This window comes from Oncorhynchus mykiss, chromosome 3 (genome assembly GCF_013265735.2).
Source record: "Oncorhynchus mykiss isolate Arlee chromosome 3, USDA_OmykA_1.1, whole genome shotgun sequence".
NCBI lineage: Eukaryota > Metazoa > Chordata > Actinopteri > Salmoniformes > Salmonidae > Oncorhynchus > Oncorhynchus mykiss.
In genome coordinates, this window is record NC_048567.1 from 48,825,917 (window position 1) to 48,843,362 (window position 17,446).

A 17,446-nucleotide genomic window follows, 5' to 3' on the forward strand; every position below is an offset into this window, starting at 1 on the left:
ACTCCAGTGTTTTTGCTAAATTGTAATTATTTCGCCACTATGGCCTATTTATTGCCTTACCTCCCTAATCTTACTACATTTGCACACACTGTATATAGACTTTTATATTGTGTTATTGACTGTACGTTTGTTTATTCAATGTGTAACTGTTGTTTGTGTCGCACTGCTTTGCTTTATCTTGGTCAGGTCGCAGTTGTAAATGGGAACTTGTTCTCAACTGGCCTACCTGGTTAAATAAAGGTGAAATAAAAATAAAATAAATAAAATATAACGTGTCTTCTGCTATGAGTGTGCTGGTCAGTAGGTGGCATGATTTACCAAGTATTCATGATGATACTGTTCGTTTGCCTGATATTTCATAAATGGGACATTTGCCTAACCAAAACGTGGTAGGAACAGTCAGGACACGAATATATTATGAGTTGGCTAGCCTATCAAAAATAGCCTAACCGTATTATTCTGCAAGGATTTGAGGAAATTATGACCTAATCCACAATCAATGGACAGCCAGCCTATTCCATAAATTAAACAAAATACCTTGCTATTGCCATAACCTACAACACACTAAACCATAGACCTTTAAACATGATACTTCTGGATTGCGACTGCATGTTTGACATTTCAATGCACCAATCACTCGCTGAGGAGCAGATGCCTACTTCCCTACACTGGAAAGAGCGAGGGGGTAAATAGACTGGCGGGGCATACACTGATCCATCACACTAAAAACCTGCAAAGATCGCCCGTGAGACTGCTGCAACTACGCTATAGGCCATTGATATCGCGTTCATTTCTGGTCAATTGGTAAAGTGTCCATAATACAAGAAAATGGCAGGTATTTTGGCATGGTTTTGGAACGAGAGATTTTGGCTCCCTCACAATGTAACCTGGGCTGACCTAAAAAACACAGATGAGGCAACCTTCCCGCAAGCTGAGGATTTGTATCTGGCTTGTCCTTTAGCCTTCTGCATCTTTATGATTCGACTGGTTTTCGAAAGGTGGGTGCGTGTATAAGTGATTGGAATAACTGAAGATAATGTTGGTTTCGTTTCATTTACATGTAGCCTAAAGAAAGCCTATTTTAAAGAATACTATATCGGGTATTGAAGCATGTTTAACTCACACCGAATTTCTAGACAATGACATCCACATGGTGATGCGATTTATCCAATAGTGAAGGTAACGTTAACGTTCCTCTGTATGCCTGTCTGTATTGTCACAAAGCTTTTTCGAGATATGTATAGGATCAATAGACCTGAATTATTTTCCACAATGAGATACATGTTGACTTTGCTTCCAAGCTGCAGCTGTCAGTAGTCGAGGGCATTATTCGAGTCATGCTCGTCTCATTTAGCCTAGGCTTCTATTGACCTCGCAAGGGTCTGTGCTGCCTATGCCTTAATGGTGATCATTGTGTTTAGCTTCATGTAGCCTATTTGTTGTAAGCCTGCCTATCCCAATTGTACATAGCCTACCAAGCTAAGTGTTGATGCTAGCCTGGTACATCGCTCAGACACAGACTCTGTGCAATAGACATCAACCCACAGACAGGAACCCACAGCAGTTTCTCAATATTGCCTAATACCACACTTTTTATAAAGGCTCATGATGTGGCATATAGATGTATAGGCAGTAGGCTACAGTAGGCTACAGTTGAAATGTGTCTTACTGTAGGCTACATACTGTACATGATGTCACTGATTGGATGCCTGTCATAAGGTCATTCTGCTGAGTCCACCACCACCATGACACCTCACTCACCAACCCACCACCTCAAGTCACAATGGGAATTGGACTTTTCATTTAGATATGTGTGCTGTATAAGTCTTCATTGGACTGTTGAGAGGCTTGTTGTTAAATGTACATTTTCTTGATTACTGATGATATGACCTGTAATACCAGTCAGATGTTTGGACACCTACTCATTCCATTGGGGCAGCGGGTAGCCTAGTGGTTAGAGCATTGGGCCAGTAACCGAAAGGTTGCTAGATCGATTCCCTGAGCTGACAAGGTATAATCAGTTGTTCTGTCCCTGAACAAGGAAGTTAACCCACTGTTTGTAAGCTGTCATTTTAAATAAGAATTTGTTCTTAACTGACTTTCCTAGTTAAATACAAAAAATCCAGGGTTTTTCTTTATTTTTCCTATTTTCTACATTGTAGAATAATAGTGAAGACATCAAAACTATGAAACAACACCTATGGAATCATGTAGTAACCAAAAAAGTGTTAAAGAAATCAAAATATATTTAAGATTCTTCAAAGTAGCCACCCTTTGCCTTGACAGCTTTGCACACTCTTGGCATTCTCTCAACGTGCTTCGTGAGGTAGTCCTGGAATGCATTTCAATTAACAATTAAGCCTTGTTAAAGGTACATTTGTGAAATGTCTTTCCTTCTTAATGCATTTGAGCCAATCAGTTGTGTTGTGACAAGGTTGGGTGGTATACAGAAGATAAAAAACCAAGTCCATATTATGGCAAGAACAGCTCAAATAAGCAAAGAGAAACTACAGTCTATCATTAATTTAAGACATGAAGGTCAGTCAATACGGAAAATTTCAAGAACTTTTAAGGTTTCTTCAAGTGCAGTCGCAAAAAACATCAAGCGCTATGAGGAAACTGGATCTCATGAGGACCGCCATAGGAAAATGAGCCCCAGAGTTCATTAGTTACCAGCCTCAGAAATTGCAGCCCAAATAAATGCTTCACAGAGTTTAAGTAACAGACACATCTCAACATCAACTGTTCGGTGGAGACTGCGTGAATCAGGCCTTCATCGTCGAAATTGCTGCAAAGAAACCACTACTAAAGGACACCAATAAGAAGAAGAGACTTGCCTGGACCAAGAAACACGAGCAATGGACATTAGACGGGTGGAAATCTGTCTCAGTGCAAATTTGAGGTTTTTGGTTCCAACCTCCGTGTCTTTGTGAGACGCAGAGTAGGTGAACGGATGATCTCCGCATGTGTGGTTCCCACCGTGAGGCATGGAGGAGGAGGTGTGGGGGTGCTTTGCTGGTGACCCTGTCAGTGATTTATTTAGACTTCAAGGCAGACTTAACCAGCAAGGTTACCACCTGGTTTGCGCTTAGTGGGACTATCATTTGTTTTTCAATGGGACAATGACCCAAGTATTGACCCAAGTAAGTACCCAGGCTGTGTATGGGCTATTTGACCTAGAAGGAAAGTGATGGAGTGGTGCCTCAGATGACCTGGCCTCCACAATCACCCGACCTCAACCCAATTGAGAAGTTTCAAATCAAAACAAATCAAACTTTATTTGCCACGTGCCGAATACAACAAGTGTAGACTTTACTGTGAAATGCTTACTTACAAGCCCTTAACCAACAGTGCAGTTCAAGAAGAAAATATTTACCAAGTAGGCTAAATTAAAAAGTAACACAATAAGAATAACAATAATGAGGCTATATACAGGCGGCATGGGTACAGAGTCAGTGTGCAGGGGTACAGGCTAATTTAGGTAATCTGTACAGTGCCTTGCGAAAGTATTCGGCCCCCTTGAACTTTGCGACCTTTTGCCACATTTCAGGCTTCAAACATAAAGATATAAAACTGTATTTTTTTGTGAAGAATCAACAACAAGTGGGACACAATCGTGAAGTGGAACGACATTTATTAGATATTTCAAACTTTTTTAACAAATCAAAAACTGAAAAATTGGGCGTGCAAAATTATTCAGCCCCCTTAAGTTAATACTTTAGCGCCACCTTTTGCTGCGATTACAGCTGTAAGTCGCTTGGGGTATGTCTCTATCAGTTTTGCACATCGAGAGACTGAAATGTTTTCCCATTCCTCCTTGCAAAACAGCTCGAACTCAGTGAGGTTGGATGGAGAGCATTTGTGAACAGCAGTTTTCAGTTCTTTCCACAGATTCTCGATTGGATTCAGGTCTGGACTTTGACTTGGCCATTCTAACACCTGGATATGTTTATTTTTGAACCATTCCATTGTAGATTTTGCTTTATGTTTTGTATCATTGTCTTGTTGGAAGACAAATCTCCGTCCCAGTCTCAGGTCTTTTGCAGACTCCATCAGGTTTTCTTCCAGAATGGTCCTGTATTTGGCTCCATCCATCTTCCCATCAATTTTAACCATCTTCCCTGTCCCTGCTGAAGAAAAGCAGGCCCAAACCATGATGCTGCCACCACCATGTTTGACAGTGGGGATGGTGTTTTCAGCTGTGTTGCTTTTACGCCAAACATAACGTTTTGCATTGTTGCCAAAAAGTTCAATTTTGGTTTCATCTGACCAGAGCACCTTCTTCCACATGTTTGGTGTGTCTCCCAGGTGGCTCGTGGCAAACTTTAAACGACACTTTTTCTGGATATCTTTAAGAAATGGCTTTCTTCTTGCCACTCTTCCATAAAGGCCAGATTTGTGCAATATACGACTGATTGTTGTCCTATGGACAGAGTCTCCCACCTCAGCTGTAGATCTCTGCAGTTCATCCAGAGTGATCATGGGCCTCTTGGCTGCATCTCTGATCAGTCTTCTCCTTGTATGAGCTGAAAGTTTAGAGGGACGGCCAGGTCTTGGTAGATTTGCAGTGGTCTGATACTCCTTCCATTTCAATATTATCGCTTGCACAGTGCTCCTTGGGATGTTTAAAGCTTGGGAAATCTTTTTGTATCCAAATCCGGCTTTAAACTTCTTCACAACAGTATCTCGGACCTGCCTGGTGTGTTCCTTGTTCTTCATGATGCTCTCTGCGCTTTTAACGGACCTCTGAGACTATCACAGTGCAGGTGCATTTATACGGAGACTTGATTACACACAGGTGGATTGTATTTATCATCATTAGTCATTTAGGTCAACATTGGATCATTCAGAGATCCTCACTGAACTTCTGGAGAGAGTTTGCTGCACTGAAAGTAAAGGGGCTGAATAATTTTGCACGCCCAATTTTTCAGTTTTTGTTTTGTTAAAAAAGTTTGAAATATCCAATAAATGTCGTTCCGCTTCATGATTGTGTCCCACTTGTTGTTGATTCTTCACAAAAAAATACAGTTTTATATCTTTATGTTTGAAGCCTGAAATGTGGCAAAAGGTTGCAAAGTTCAAGGGGGCCGAATACTTTCGCAAGGCACTGTAGGTGGGGGCAAAGTGACTATGCATAGGTAACAAACAAACATCGAGTAGCAGCAGTGTACGGGGGGGGGGTGTTAATGTAAATTGTCAGGTGGGGATTTTTAGGAATTGTTCAGCAGTCTAATGGCTTGGAGGTAGAAGCTTTTGAGGAGCCTTTTGGTCATAGACTTGGTGCTCCGGTACAGCTTGCCGTGCAGTAGCAGAGAAAACAGTCTAACTTGGGTGACTGGAGTCTCTGACAATTTTATGGGCTTTCCTCTGACACCAACTATTCTCTAGGTCCTGGATGGCAGAAAGCTTGGCCCCACTGATGTACTAGGCCGTTCACACTACCCTTTGTGGCGCCTTACGGGCAGTTGACATACCAGGCATTGACGCAGCCGGTCAGGATACTCTCGATGGTGCAGCTGTAGAACCTTTTGAGGATCTGGGGGCTCATGCCAAATCTTTTCAGTCTCCTGAGGGGGGAAAAGGTTTTGTCGTGCCCTCTTCACGACTGTCTTGGTATGTTTGGACCATGATAGTTCTTTGGTGATGTGGACACCAAGGAACTTGAAACTCTCGACCCGGTTTGGGATGAGTTGGACCGCAGAGTGAAGGAAAAGAAGCCAACAAGTGCTCCGCATATGTGAGAACTCCTTCAAGACTGTTGGAAAAGCATTCCAGGTGAAGCTGGTTGAGAGTGCCAACAGTGTGCAAAGCTGTCATCAAGGTAAAGGGTGGCTACTTTGAAGAATCTAAAATCTAAAATATATTTTGATTTGTTGAACCCTTTTTCTTTTTTTTTTTACACTACATGATTCCATGTGCTATTTCTTCATAGTTTTTTTTTATGTCTTCACTATTATTCTACAATGTAGAAAATAGTAAAAAAAATAAAGAAAAACCCTGGAATGAGTAGGTGTGTCCAAACTTTTGACTGGTACTGTATAAAATATGTGTGCCAAGACCAAGATGTTTGCTTTTTAAATGTAGATTATACACACAGCTTGCGTATGCACACACACAAGTCTCACATGTACTATTATTGTTCAAGGGCATCTAGGATACTATTTACTGAAACATATAGTAGTACTGGATTAGTATCCAATTGAACCTGCCAACAACTGCTGTTGCCCTTATGTTGCCTCTCACTGAGCACAGTATCTCTGTCAATGGCAGCTAGACAGCAAGAATTAGAAGTGTCGGTGTTCACAATTCACAACTTGTAACGCAGCGTTTTAACACATTAGGTTTTTATAGATACAACTGAAAGGTCTGTTTAGGCTGGTCCCTCCAGATTAGATTTTCTGATTGCTGACGGCACACTTCATTTGCAGAGTAAGGACTTTTTTTATGAATAGACTACTAGACCGATAATCTCTCTCTCTCTCTCTCAGCTGTCTCTCTCTCACAGCTGTCTGCACATGGACATTTCATCTTGATCTTGGCAACACTTCCAGCAGTGTAATCTCCCATAACCCTTTGTCCATGAATGTGACTGTTACTCAATCATATAACGTCACGATACCATCTTTCATTTATACAGTTGTGAAATTTAGCCAGATTCTTACATTGCGAATTGCTGCCGATTTATACAGAAATACTGATTCAGAAATTCACACATTGTACTTATAGTTGGATAAGATTTTGAAGCTTTTGAGATGTTAAAAATACAACTGGTTGTCAGTATTGTCAATGTTGCTGCCACGATGGTCCCCATTTACTACAAACAAAACACTTTTCCGATGAACAACAATTGGATGGGGATTATATAGTACCTACTGTGAGAATATTCTGACATTGTTGTGTTTATTCTTTTGTAGGTTTATTGCCAGACCGTGTGCCTTGGGTCTCAAGATACAAGCCAATGGACCACAGAAAGCCCAGCCCAATGCCATTTTGGAGAAGGTGTTCACTGCTATCACCAAGGTAAAAGTAGTGCCTGTGTTTCCACTATGTCATGTCTTTGTTTGCATTTTAGTACTGATAACTGAGATTAAAAGCCATCTCTTTGCAAAAAAGGCATTGGATTCAGTTTGAGTCCAGAAAGCAAGACTTCATGTTTGAAAATATTTGCACCATTTGTTATTATTCACTCAGAAAGGAAGTGAGATTCTTCAACAAATGCTCAGATTCACCTACTGAGCAATTTAGCAGACTACCTCCACACTGGGTAGACATTCTGAGGTGGAAACAAAGGCACTTTAGGGCTTCTTCTTTTCAGGAGACCGTAAACTGGTTCAATTGATGGACAATTGCAACAGTTTTACTGTCCCTTAGTACGTGATGCTGATGAAACGTTCAGACACTGATTGCCTTTTATCTCTGTGAATATCAAGACTGTTTTAACTTCTGACATGTCACACCTTCCCCACAATAATGGCAGCCTTGTTAACAGTCAGGTGTCTGGATCTTGTGTTTCCTAGCATCCAGATGAGAAGAGGTTGGAGGGCCTGTCCAAACAGCTGGACTGGGATGTCCGGACCATCCAGCGCTGGTTCCGACAGCGCAGGAACCAGGAGAAACCCAGCACGTTGGCTCGCTTTTGTGAGAGCATGTAAGAGGTCTTGACAGCTTCAAAATTCTACATACTATCACTAATATAAACACATAGGTGCGCGTTTGTTCAGTGGAAACCGATTTTAGGTGTGGAGACATAGGCTTTCCAGTCATTGCCTTTACTGGAGCAGGCCTGTCAGAGTGGGCTCATGTCTGACACCATTGGAGCCAGACTGGCAGTGGGAGAGGCAGTGAGGGACAGAGCGGGTCTCTGATGCCCTGGGGCTGCCCACTCAGGGGCTCACTGTTGAAGGGATTCTCTGCTTAGACGACTGGCGTGGTCATTATTTGATCTTCAAAGAGAAATACCAGATTCAGTTTGTCGGTGTGAAATGTGCCATGGTTCAGCAACTGGATTCGGTTACTTTTTAGTGGAATAATAAAATAAAAACTCTCAAAAGCATAGCCTCTATGTAACTGGAGCAAATCGCTGCCTGTTTTCTCAATATTTTAAGCTCACATTTAATAGAGGATGTCCCTACATTCTAAATATATGCAGTGTCGTGTCTGTAGGCAGAATGGAGTTGACAGACTCCGAATGGATTGGATGCCTGATTGGTTTCTTTGTTGTATCATTTGCTTAAAATGTAATTTTGTAAACCGACCAAGGCACACTCGTCTCAGCAGTAATCCTACTGTAATTAGTGTTTGGGTTTGAGAGGACGCTGTCGTCTCCGACACTTCAGGATGGCAAAGCTGAGGCCACTGTTCCCTTTTTCATAATTTTGAGAAAGAGAGACAAATTTAGACTGGAGACGGCGGATCCCAAAGAAGCTGCATGCAGTTTTAACGGGACAGTCGGGTCCCCAGTCCCCAGTCCCCAGTGGGGCACGTGCTTTGTTTTCTACCACAGTGCTGGATGTCTGAACTGTTCTGCCTCCACTCCTCTGTGGTTCGATTCTGTAAAGAAGAAAAGAGCCAAATGCAGCAGATTATAATCCACTGAACCTTAAAAGACAAAGCTCAGATTTGTGTTTTGTAAAATAGAAAGCCTGGAACGTCCTAATGCGGAAAATTTGCAGGGACATAAATATAAGCAATAACTTATAAGAATATCTATTATAAAGCAGCAAAGAACATTATGTCCACATCTGTTTCTGCTGCTTTCTGCTCAATGATGACCATAGAACACCACAGAACTGTATGAAGAGTAATTACTTCAGTATCATGCTTTCATGGCTTTGAATGCAACAGCATAGTATTTAACAGGACCGTGTATTTGGTACACAGTCACCAGCAAAAGTATTTTCAGCAAAAGTCATTGTGAGTCATAGTAATTGTACATAAATAGCACTGATTCAGCAGCACTTGAAGCACAATGTTTGACAGTGTTTGACTAACCAGTTGCTAAGTTACCGTCTTCTTGACCTATGGTTAGGTCAATGTATCCAGCTCATTTGTTTTTTTTAAGTGAATGAAGCACAGAGAGCTATTACTGGTGGCTTGCTTATTTGAATTCCATGAACGATGGCCTTTCTTTTCATTCAAATGTTTAACACCTTCTCACAATGCAACTGTTTTGATTATGCACATTATGCATGATCACAATTTCCCTCAACCCAATTTCCCTAAAATAACATAAGGGTGTATACACTGGTATTCCAGTCGAAAAGCAGCACAAGTGTAAATTCAACCAGTGGCAGAGACCTGGGTATACTAGACCAATTCTACGGTATGCTAGTCTGCCCTGAGGCCTGCTAGCCTGTCAGAGATGTGGCCGGAGTGCCAGGGCTCTCACCTCCCAGCGTCTGCATTCCAGGGTGAGTCACTGCCACTGGAGCCCGGACGCCACTGCACTGCACTACCTCGTGGCAAAGAGGGAGGCAGGCACGCCCAGTCCCAACCTCTGCTCTGCTCTGGACTTACATAACCCTGCACATACCCAAAACTACTGCACATTGATTGGATGGGAAAGTTTCTCCTGTGATCATGTACTTTTCTAGCTCTCGGGCAGAACTGTTCCAGTTGATAGTTCAGAGATCAAAGCCACACTGAGCAGGGAGATGCTGCTGCACAGGCCATAACAACCAACAAACGACTGCACTGAGAGAAGGAATGAGAGACAATAACAAAAAACACATCCTTCTCAGACATTACAAGGGGGGTTACATAATGAAATTACACTGGCCAAAAATATAAACGCAACATGCAACAACAAAAAAGTCAGTATCTGGTGTGACCACCATTTGCCTCATGTGACATGACACATCTCCTTCACATAGAGTTGATCAGGCTGTTGTTTGTGGCCTTTGGAATGTTGTCCCACTCCTCTTCAATGGCTGTGTGAAGTTGCTGGATATTGGCGGGAACTGGAGCATGCTGTCGTACAGGTCAATACAGAGCATCCCAAACATGCTCAATGGGTGACATGTCTGGTTAGTATGTGTACTGATCCTTGCGACATGGGGCAGTGCATTATCATGCTGAAACATGAGGTGATGGCGGCAGAGGAATGGCACAACAATGGTCCTCACGGTATCGCTGTGCATTCAAATTGCCATTTCAAAAAAATACATTGAGTTCGTTGTCCGCAGCTTATGCCTGCCCATACCATAACCCCACCACCACCACGGGGCACTCTGTTCACAACGTTGACCTCAGCAAACCGGTCACCCACACAGCACCATGCATGCTATCTGCCATTTGCCCGGTACAGTTGAAACCGGGATTAATGTGTGAAGTGCACACTTCTGCAGCGTGCCAGTGGCCATCGAAGGTGAGCATTTGCCCACTGAAGTGGGTTACAACGCCAAACTGCAGTCAAGTCAAGACCCTGGTGAGGATGACGAGCATGCAGATGAGCTTCCCTGAGACAGTTTCTGACAGTTTGTACAGAAATTCTTCAGTTGTGCAAACCCACCGTTTCATCAGCTGTCTGGGTGGCTTGTCTCAGACGTGTGTTGAGGTCGTGGGCTGGCGTGGTTACACGTGGTCTGCGACTGTGAGGCCGGTTGGACATACTGGCAAATTCTGTAAAACGACGTTCAAGGCGGCTTATGGTAGAGAAATGAACATTAAATTATCTGGCAACAAACAGCTCTGGTGGATATTCCAGCAGTCATCATGCCAGTTGGACGCTCCCTCAACTTGAGGCACCTCTGGCATTGTGTTGTGACAGAATTGCACATTTTAGAGTGGCCTTTTATTGTCCCAAGCGCAAGGTGCACCAAAGTAATGAACATGCTGTTTTAATCAGCTACTTGATATGCCACACCAGTCAGGTGGATGGATTATTTTGGCAAAGGAGAAATGCTCACTAACAGGGATATTTTTGAAAAAAATCTGCTTTTTGTGCATATGGAACATTTCTGGGATCTTTTATTTCAGCTCATGAAACATGGGACCAACACTTTGCATGTTGCATTTATATTTTTGTTTAGTAGTTATTTAAAAAATATATATATATATTTGACTTAAATACATTATTTAATAGAAACACTTGACTGAGACAGATTCCTTCTTCTGGCTATTAATGATGCCAAAATGCATCAATCATTCAGGACTGAGTCTCTCCATTAATATGGCCTCTCATAGGTGGAGCTGCCTGTCAGCTGCAGATGTACTCTTTCACACAGTCAGAGCAGCACACAGGCATACCCATCATGTACCAGGCTACAAATTACAGACAAGAAGTTCCAACTCTGAATAGCACAATGTGACAGGGATGTTGCATGAAACTAATAGGTACTGACTGGCCTCCGAGGGGGAACTTGACAAAATGGTGATCATGCTGTGTGACATTGGGAGTTTTACATACATCCCAGGTGGTTTTAGTGTGCATAGCTTTAGCTGGCCTTACAAGAAGTAAGTATTTCTGACAGCAGTAGACAGAAAACGCACCACAATATGCAATGCTGAATACACTACAGTAAATCCAGTCCCGGGGTATTAAATGTCAGTGATCACAATACGGGATGCTTTACCTGTACTCTGGTTACGATCAGAAAATCCATTTAAAAGTTCACAGTTAGCTGTTGTTATGTAAATGCAAGCTGAAAAGTACCAGTGGCCTGGCTTTGGGCCAAAGTGGGAGCAGGTCCACCCAGTGTAGGTGGAAACAGAAATGTCTGAGCCTTTTGGATAAAACGCTGAGGTAAATCCTGCATGGAAATGTAACATTGGCACTCTTCTCTTAGGTTAAACTGAGTAGCTGATCAACATGACTAATGACTTTTTCATAAGCTATTTTCATTTGATTTGGTGACTTTTGAAAATCATTTGGAATATGATACTTCTATTGTGTTCACCACTAATTGGCCTAAGAAGTAAAAGCTGTGTATATAATTACCACCAGTGATTCAGTGCTTACAATAAAAATTCCTGTTAGATTGAGAAAAATAGGACAAAAAAACAAAGGGTCCTAAGCAATATGGAGATGCATGTGCCATTTAGTAAATGCGTGTAGAGTGTGTGCCCTATTCTGATTATCAGCTGTTGTCAAACACACTTCCTCAATACTGTGCAGCAAATTCGACCTGATGAATAGCTGAAATTAGTATGACATCCTGCCATTTAAAGCATAATCCAACATTTCTGTTCTATTTTCGCATCCCCAAAAAGCCTACTATTTAGAACGCAAGTATGGGTATTCGGAACTAGCCAATGGCTTTCTTGGCTGTCCTTGGATTGGCCTCCCTTACAGCAGCTTAGACATGGCCTCTCTTTTGACATTCCACAGAGGATGCATCCAAACCCCAAAACTGTGTTACTGACTGATGTTCTGTTGTCTTTGTTTTTTTTTTTTTCCACAGGTGGAGATTTACATTTTACCTCTATATATTTACCTACGGAGTGCGTTTCCTTAAAAAGGTGAGTGTGCTACTTTCCAAAATCTTTTATTTTTGATAAAGTTATTAGAGCACTTTTTGTATTGAAGGCACGCTATTCAAGGAGGAGCTGTAACAGAGGCTTGCGCACTCGAGGATATCCGGAAGAGGTGGATCTTGCTTGGTGGATATTGCTATGAAAGGGGGACCAAGTGACAAATAATGCACCTCTCAAACACTCCAACCAGTGCTCACCGACAAATAATGGATACATTTGCTCTCAGCACAGCATTCATTATGAATATATTACTGTCTTCGAGCACATGCACAGTTGAGAAACTATTTCCCTGTCAACTGTCATCTTCAGTCTAACACTATTGTTATTCTATACTGTACCAGTCAAAAGTTTGGACACACTTACTCATTCCAGGTTTTTTCTACATTTTTTACATTGTAGAATAATAGTGAAGACATCAACTATGAAATAACATATAGATTCATGTAGTAACCAAAACAAGTATTAAACTAATCAAAATATATTTAAGATTCTTCACAGTAGCCACCCTTTGCCTTGATGACAGCTTTGCACACTTGGCATTCTCTCAACCAGCTTCATGAGGCAGTCACCTAGAATGTATTTAAATTATTTTCTTCTTAATGCGTTTGAGCCAATCAGTTGTTGTGACAAGGTAGGTATACAGAAGATAAACCTATTTTGTAATGACCAACGCTGGAGATGAGAAGCAGGTACGGGGAGTCAACATTTATATTTATTCAGGAACAGACAGTGGAAGGCAGATGTGTGCAATGATGGTGGCAGGAGTGCGTAATGCTGGGGAGCCTGGCGCCTTCGGCGTGACAGTACTGTTTAGAGGAGACTGTGAATCAGGCCTTCATGGTCGAATTGCTGCAAAGAAACCACTACTAAAGGACACCAATAAGAGAAGAGACTTGTTTGGACCAAGAAACACGAGCAATGGACATTAGACAGGTGGAAATCTGTCCTTTGGTCTGTTGAGTCCCAATGTGAGATTTTTGGTTCCAACCGCCGTGTCTTTGTGAGAAGCGGTGTGGGTGAACGGATGATCTCTGGGTGTGTATTTGGTGTGGGGGTGCTTTGCTGTGGACACTGTCAGTGATTTATTTGGAAATCAAGGCACGCTTAACCAGCATGGCTACCACAGCATTTTGCAGCGATACACCATCCCATCTGGTTTGCACTTAGACCCACTATCATTTGCTTTGCAACAGGACAATGACCCAACACACCTCCAGGCTGTGCAAGGGCTATTTTACCAAGAAGGAGAGTGATGGAGTGCTGCATCAGATGACCTGGCCTCCAAAATCACGTGAACTCAACCAAATTAGCCCCAAAAAATTGCTTTGTCATTATGGTGTATTGTGTGTAGATTGATGAGGGGGGGGGGACTATTTCATCAATGTTATAATAAGGCTGTACCGTAACTAAATGTAAAAAGTCAAGGGATCTGAATACTTTCCGAAGGCACTGTGTAAGGAAATACAACTGAAAATAGTTCGAGGGTATCTTGTACTGAGGCCAAAAGCCTTTTGTGTCTGCAGTAATTGAATGCTGCTGCTGATGATGCCGTTGATCAGGAATCATGATTAGGGGGTGAATAGAAGACATTGCGGCGAGGATCATTTCTCACTGCAACAACTTGCATGTCGATGCACTTTGTGGAATGAGTTCATTTCCTACAGTTGGGCCTAGTGAGTCTCCCGGGTGTGTTGAGACTCAATAGGCCCAACATGCTTGCTAGTAGAAAAAGTGCACTGTATCTATTACAAATCTATACACTATAGACCTACAAAATACGTTTAAATCCCTAATGTAAGAGTCTGTGTTTGCATGTCAACTTAAGCAGAGTTTGCAGTTTTAAGTAGGTTATATTTGGTTTGGTCCAGAATCATCTGTCATTGAAGGCAAACACCCTGTGAGAGATGATTATGATGATAAGCAACTCATTACCATGCCTTTGTAGTCGAAGTCCCTCTTGTGTCAAGACCTAAGACAGTCTTAACCACATCCCCCAGTTCACTACAGCATTCATCATGTAGCCTTCGACCAGAATGAGCATTCTCAGTTTTGTCCCCGGGCTAACACGTTCATTCTTAACTTGCACTACTAGCGTACAGCAAAAGTTTCCTTTTGATTTAAATTAAGTTTCCCTTAATGAAAATACAATCTGACATGGTTACGGTTGCAATATTATTGATGTGCTGGATCTTTTAAGCAAACATTTAGTATTGAGCCAGAGGCAGCATAGCATACAGGTGTGGCGATCAATAGCACTTTATGAATGTAATACATTTTTTGGGAAACAGCATCACAATACATTTAATATTCTGTTCATTTTTGTGTCTGCAGACACCATGGTTATGGAACACAAGAGAGTGCTGGTACAACTATCCTTATCAGGTAATGTTTTGATCATGAGAAAATTCTCCAATGTTTTCCCTGTTAATTCTTTTCACCTAGCTACAACAGTTATTGTATTTGAAAGGACATAGTTTTGATCCAGCTGTATTGATTTGTCTGTGTGTGTGTGTGTGTGTGTGTGTTTTCACAGCCACTGACGGTGGACATCCACTATTACTATATACTGGAGTTGTCGTTCTACCTGTCCCTACTCTTCTCCCAGTTCACGGATATCAGAAGGAAGGTAGTATACCAATTTTAGTCAATTCATTAATATAATATAGTCAATCAATGTTTGTTTATCACATTGCTTGCTCCATATATATTTGTTTGCATATGATTAAACACCCATTTCAAGGTACATCTATTAATAATACAAAATAAAACAAATAATATTAATATTTTTTTTTATAATAAAGCCATTTATTAAAGGGATAATCCACTCCAAACCCCTAATTCCTATAATTAACCGTGTTAAATAACACATACAGTTGAAGTCGGAAGTTTACATACACTTAGGTTGGAGTCATTAAAACTCGTTTTTCAACCACTCCACAAATTTCTTGTTAACAAACTATAGTTTTGGCAAGTCGGTTAGGACATCTACTTTGCATGACACAAGTCATTTTTCCAACAATTGTTTACAGACAGATTATTTCACTGAATCACAATTCCAGTGGGTCAGACGTTTACATACATTAAGTTGACTCTGCCTTTAAACAGCTTGGAAAATTCCAGAAAATTATGTCATGGCTTTGGAAGCTTCTGATAGGCTAATTGACATCATTTGAGTCAATTGGAGGTATCTCAAGGCCTTCCTTCAAATGTAGTGCCTCTTTACTTGACTCATGGGAAAATCAAAAGTAATCAGCCAAGACCTCAGGAAAAAAATTGTAGACCTCCAAAAGTCTGGTTCATCCTTGGGAGAAATTTCCAAATGCCTAAAAGGTACCACCTTCATCTGTACAAACAATAGTACGCAAGTATAAACACCATGGGACCACGCAGCCATCACACCGCTCAGGAAGGAGATGCATTCTGTCTCCTAGAGATTAACTTACTTTGGTGCAAAAAGTGCAAATCAATCCCAGAACAACAACAAAGGACCTTGTGAAGATGCTGGAGGAATAGGTACAAAACTCTCTATATCCACAGTAAAACGAGTCCTATATCAACAACCTGAAAGGCCGCTCAGCAAGGAAGAAGCCACTGCTCCAAAACCGGCATAAAAAAGCCAGACTACGGTTTGCAACTGCACATGGGGACAAAGATCGTACTTTTTGGAGAAATGTCCTAAAATTACCATTGTTATGTTTGGAGGAAAAAGGGGGAGGCTTGCAAGCAGAAGAACACCATCCCAAACATGAAGCACAGGGGTGGCAGCATCATGTTGTTGGGGTATTTTGCTGCAGGAGGGACTGGTGCACTTCACAAAATCGATGGCATCACAAAAATGGCTTAAGGACAACAAAGTCAAGGTATTGGAGTGGCCATCACAAAGCCCTGACCTCAATCCGATAGAAGATGTGGGCAAAACTGAAAAAGCGTGTGCGAGCAAGGAGGCCCAGAAACCTGACTCTGCCAAAATTCACCCAGCTTATTGTGGGAAGCTTGTGGAAGGCTACCCTAAATGTTTGACCCAAGTTAAACAATTTAAAGGCAATACACTGAAGTAGTATTTGGTAGCATCTAAACTTCTGACCCACTGGGAATGTGATGAAATAAATAAAAGCTGAAATAAATCATTTTCTCTACTATTATTCTGACATTTCACATCTTAAAATAAAGTGGTGATCCTAACTGACCTAAGGGACTTTTTACTAGGATTAAACTGAGTTTAAATGTATTTGGCTAAGGTGTATGTAAACTTCCGACTTCAACTGTATGTGAACAATATTTTTGGGTAAACAAATGTTTCATTTTGTGTTCATAACAAGGTTGGTAGCAGCATGTAAAAATCATTGTGGAGATCTGTTGCAGCTCAAGTCAACTACTAAACCCACAAAGCTATGCTCTCTGGGCTGGCTGCACACAATAATACCAATGTCAATATTAGCATGTGAAGTAGCTAAACAAACTGCACTATCAATTTAGGAGTCTCTCTCACCGAGTTCAATTAGCAATTCTCTGCCCAGAGCAAGTGCAGCGTATGTTGCTATGGCAACAACAGACGTTTCCCACAGATACACAGGGAGCATTGCGAGATGGTACTTGAAGGAAAAACTGAGTTGAATCATTTGCTACACTGTTTATCTTGAGCACATCTAAGCGAAAAATTAAACATTGTCATAACAATATAAATGGAGTTCTAGACGAGTATGCCCATATCATCTATTAACTGATTTGTCAATCTAGAGTGCAGGTAATTGTTTTAAAAGCTTTATGAAAGGGGATAACACACTATACCATATCACCAGTGACGAGAACCATGTAACTATGACATGTTCCTACATGATTTCCTGATTTCACAGATGGACCACTTAGAATTTAAATAATGGGGAAAATGTTTCATTTAACCACTGATAGAACAGAAGATTTCACCAAATTGACAGGAGTGTCATGATTTTTATTTCTGGGGTGGATTATCCCT

General features: G+C 41.4%; 1 protein-coding gene across 1 annotated transcript in view; it reads left to right on the forward strand.

The window, feature by feature from the left end:
* The first annotated feature begins 518 nt into the window (after positions 1-518).
* LOC110520083 (ceramide synthase 6) overlaps positions 519-17,446 on the forward strand; it is a 30,611-nt gene continuing 13,683 nt past the window's right edge. The window contains exons 1-6 of the mRNA XM_021597122.2: positions 519-998; positions 6,915-7,020; positions 7,518-7,648; positions 12,402-12,459; positions 14,806-14,856; positions 15,008-15,100. Coding sequence (XP_021452797.2) covers positions 829-998; positions 6,915-7,020; positions 7,518-7,648; positions 12,402-12,459; positions 14,806-14,856; positions 15,008-15,100 — 609 coding nt within the window. The 5' untranslated portion in view covers positions 519-828. The remainder of the gene's footprint in view (positions 999-6,914; positions 7,021-7,517; positions 7,649-12,401; positions 12,460-14,805; positions 14,857-15,007; positions 15,101-17,446) is intronic.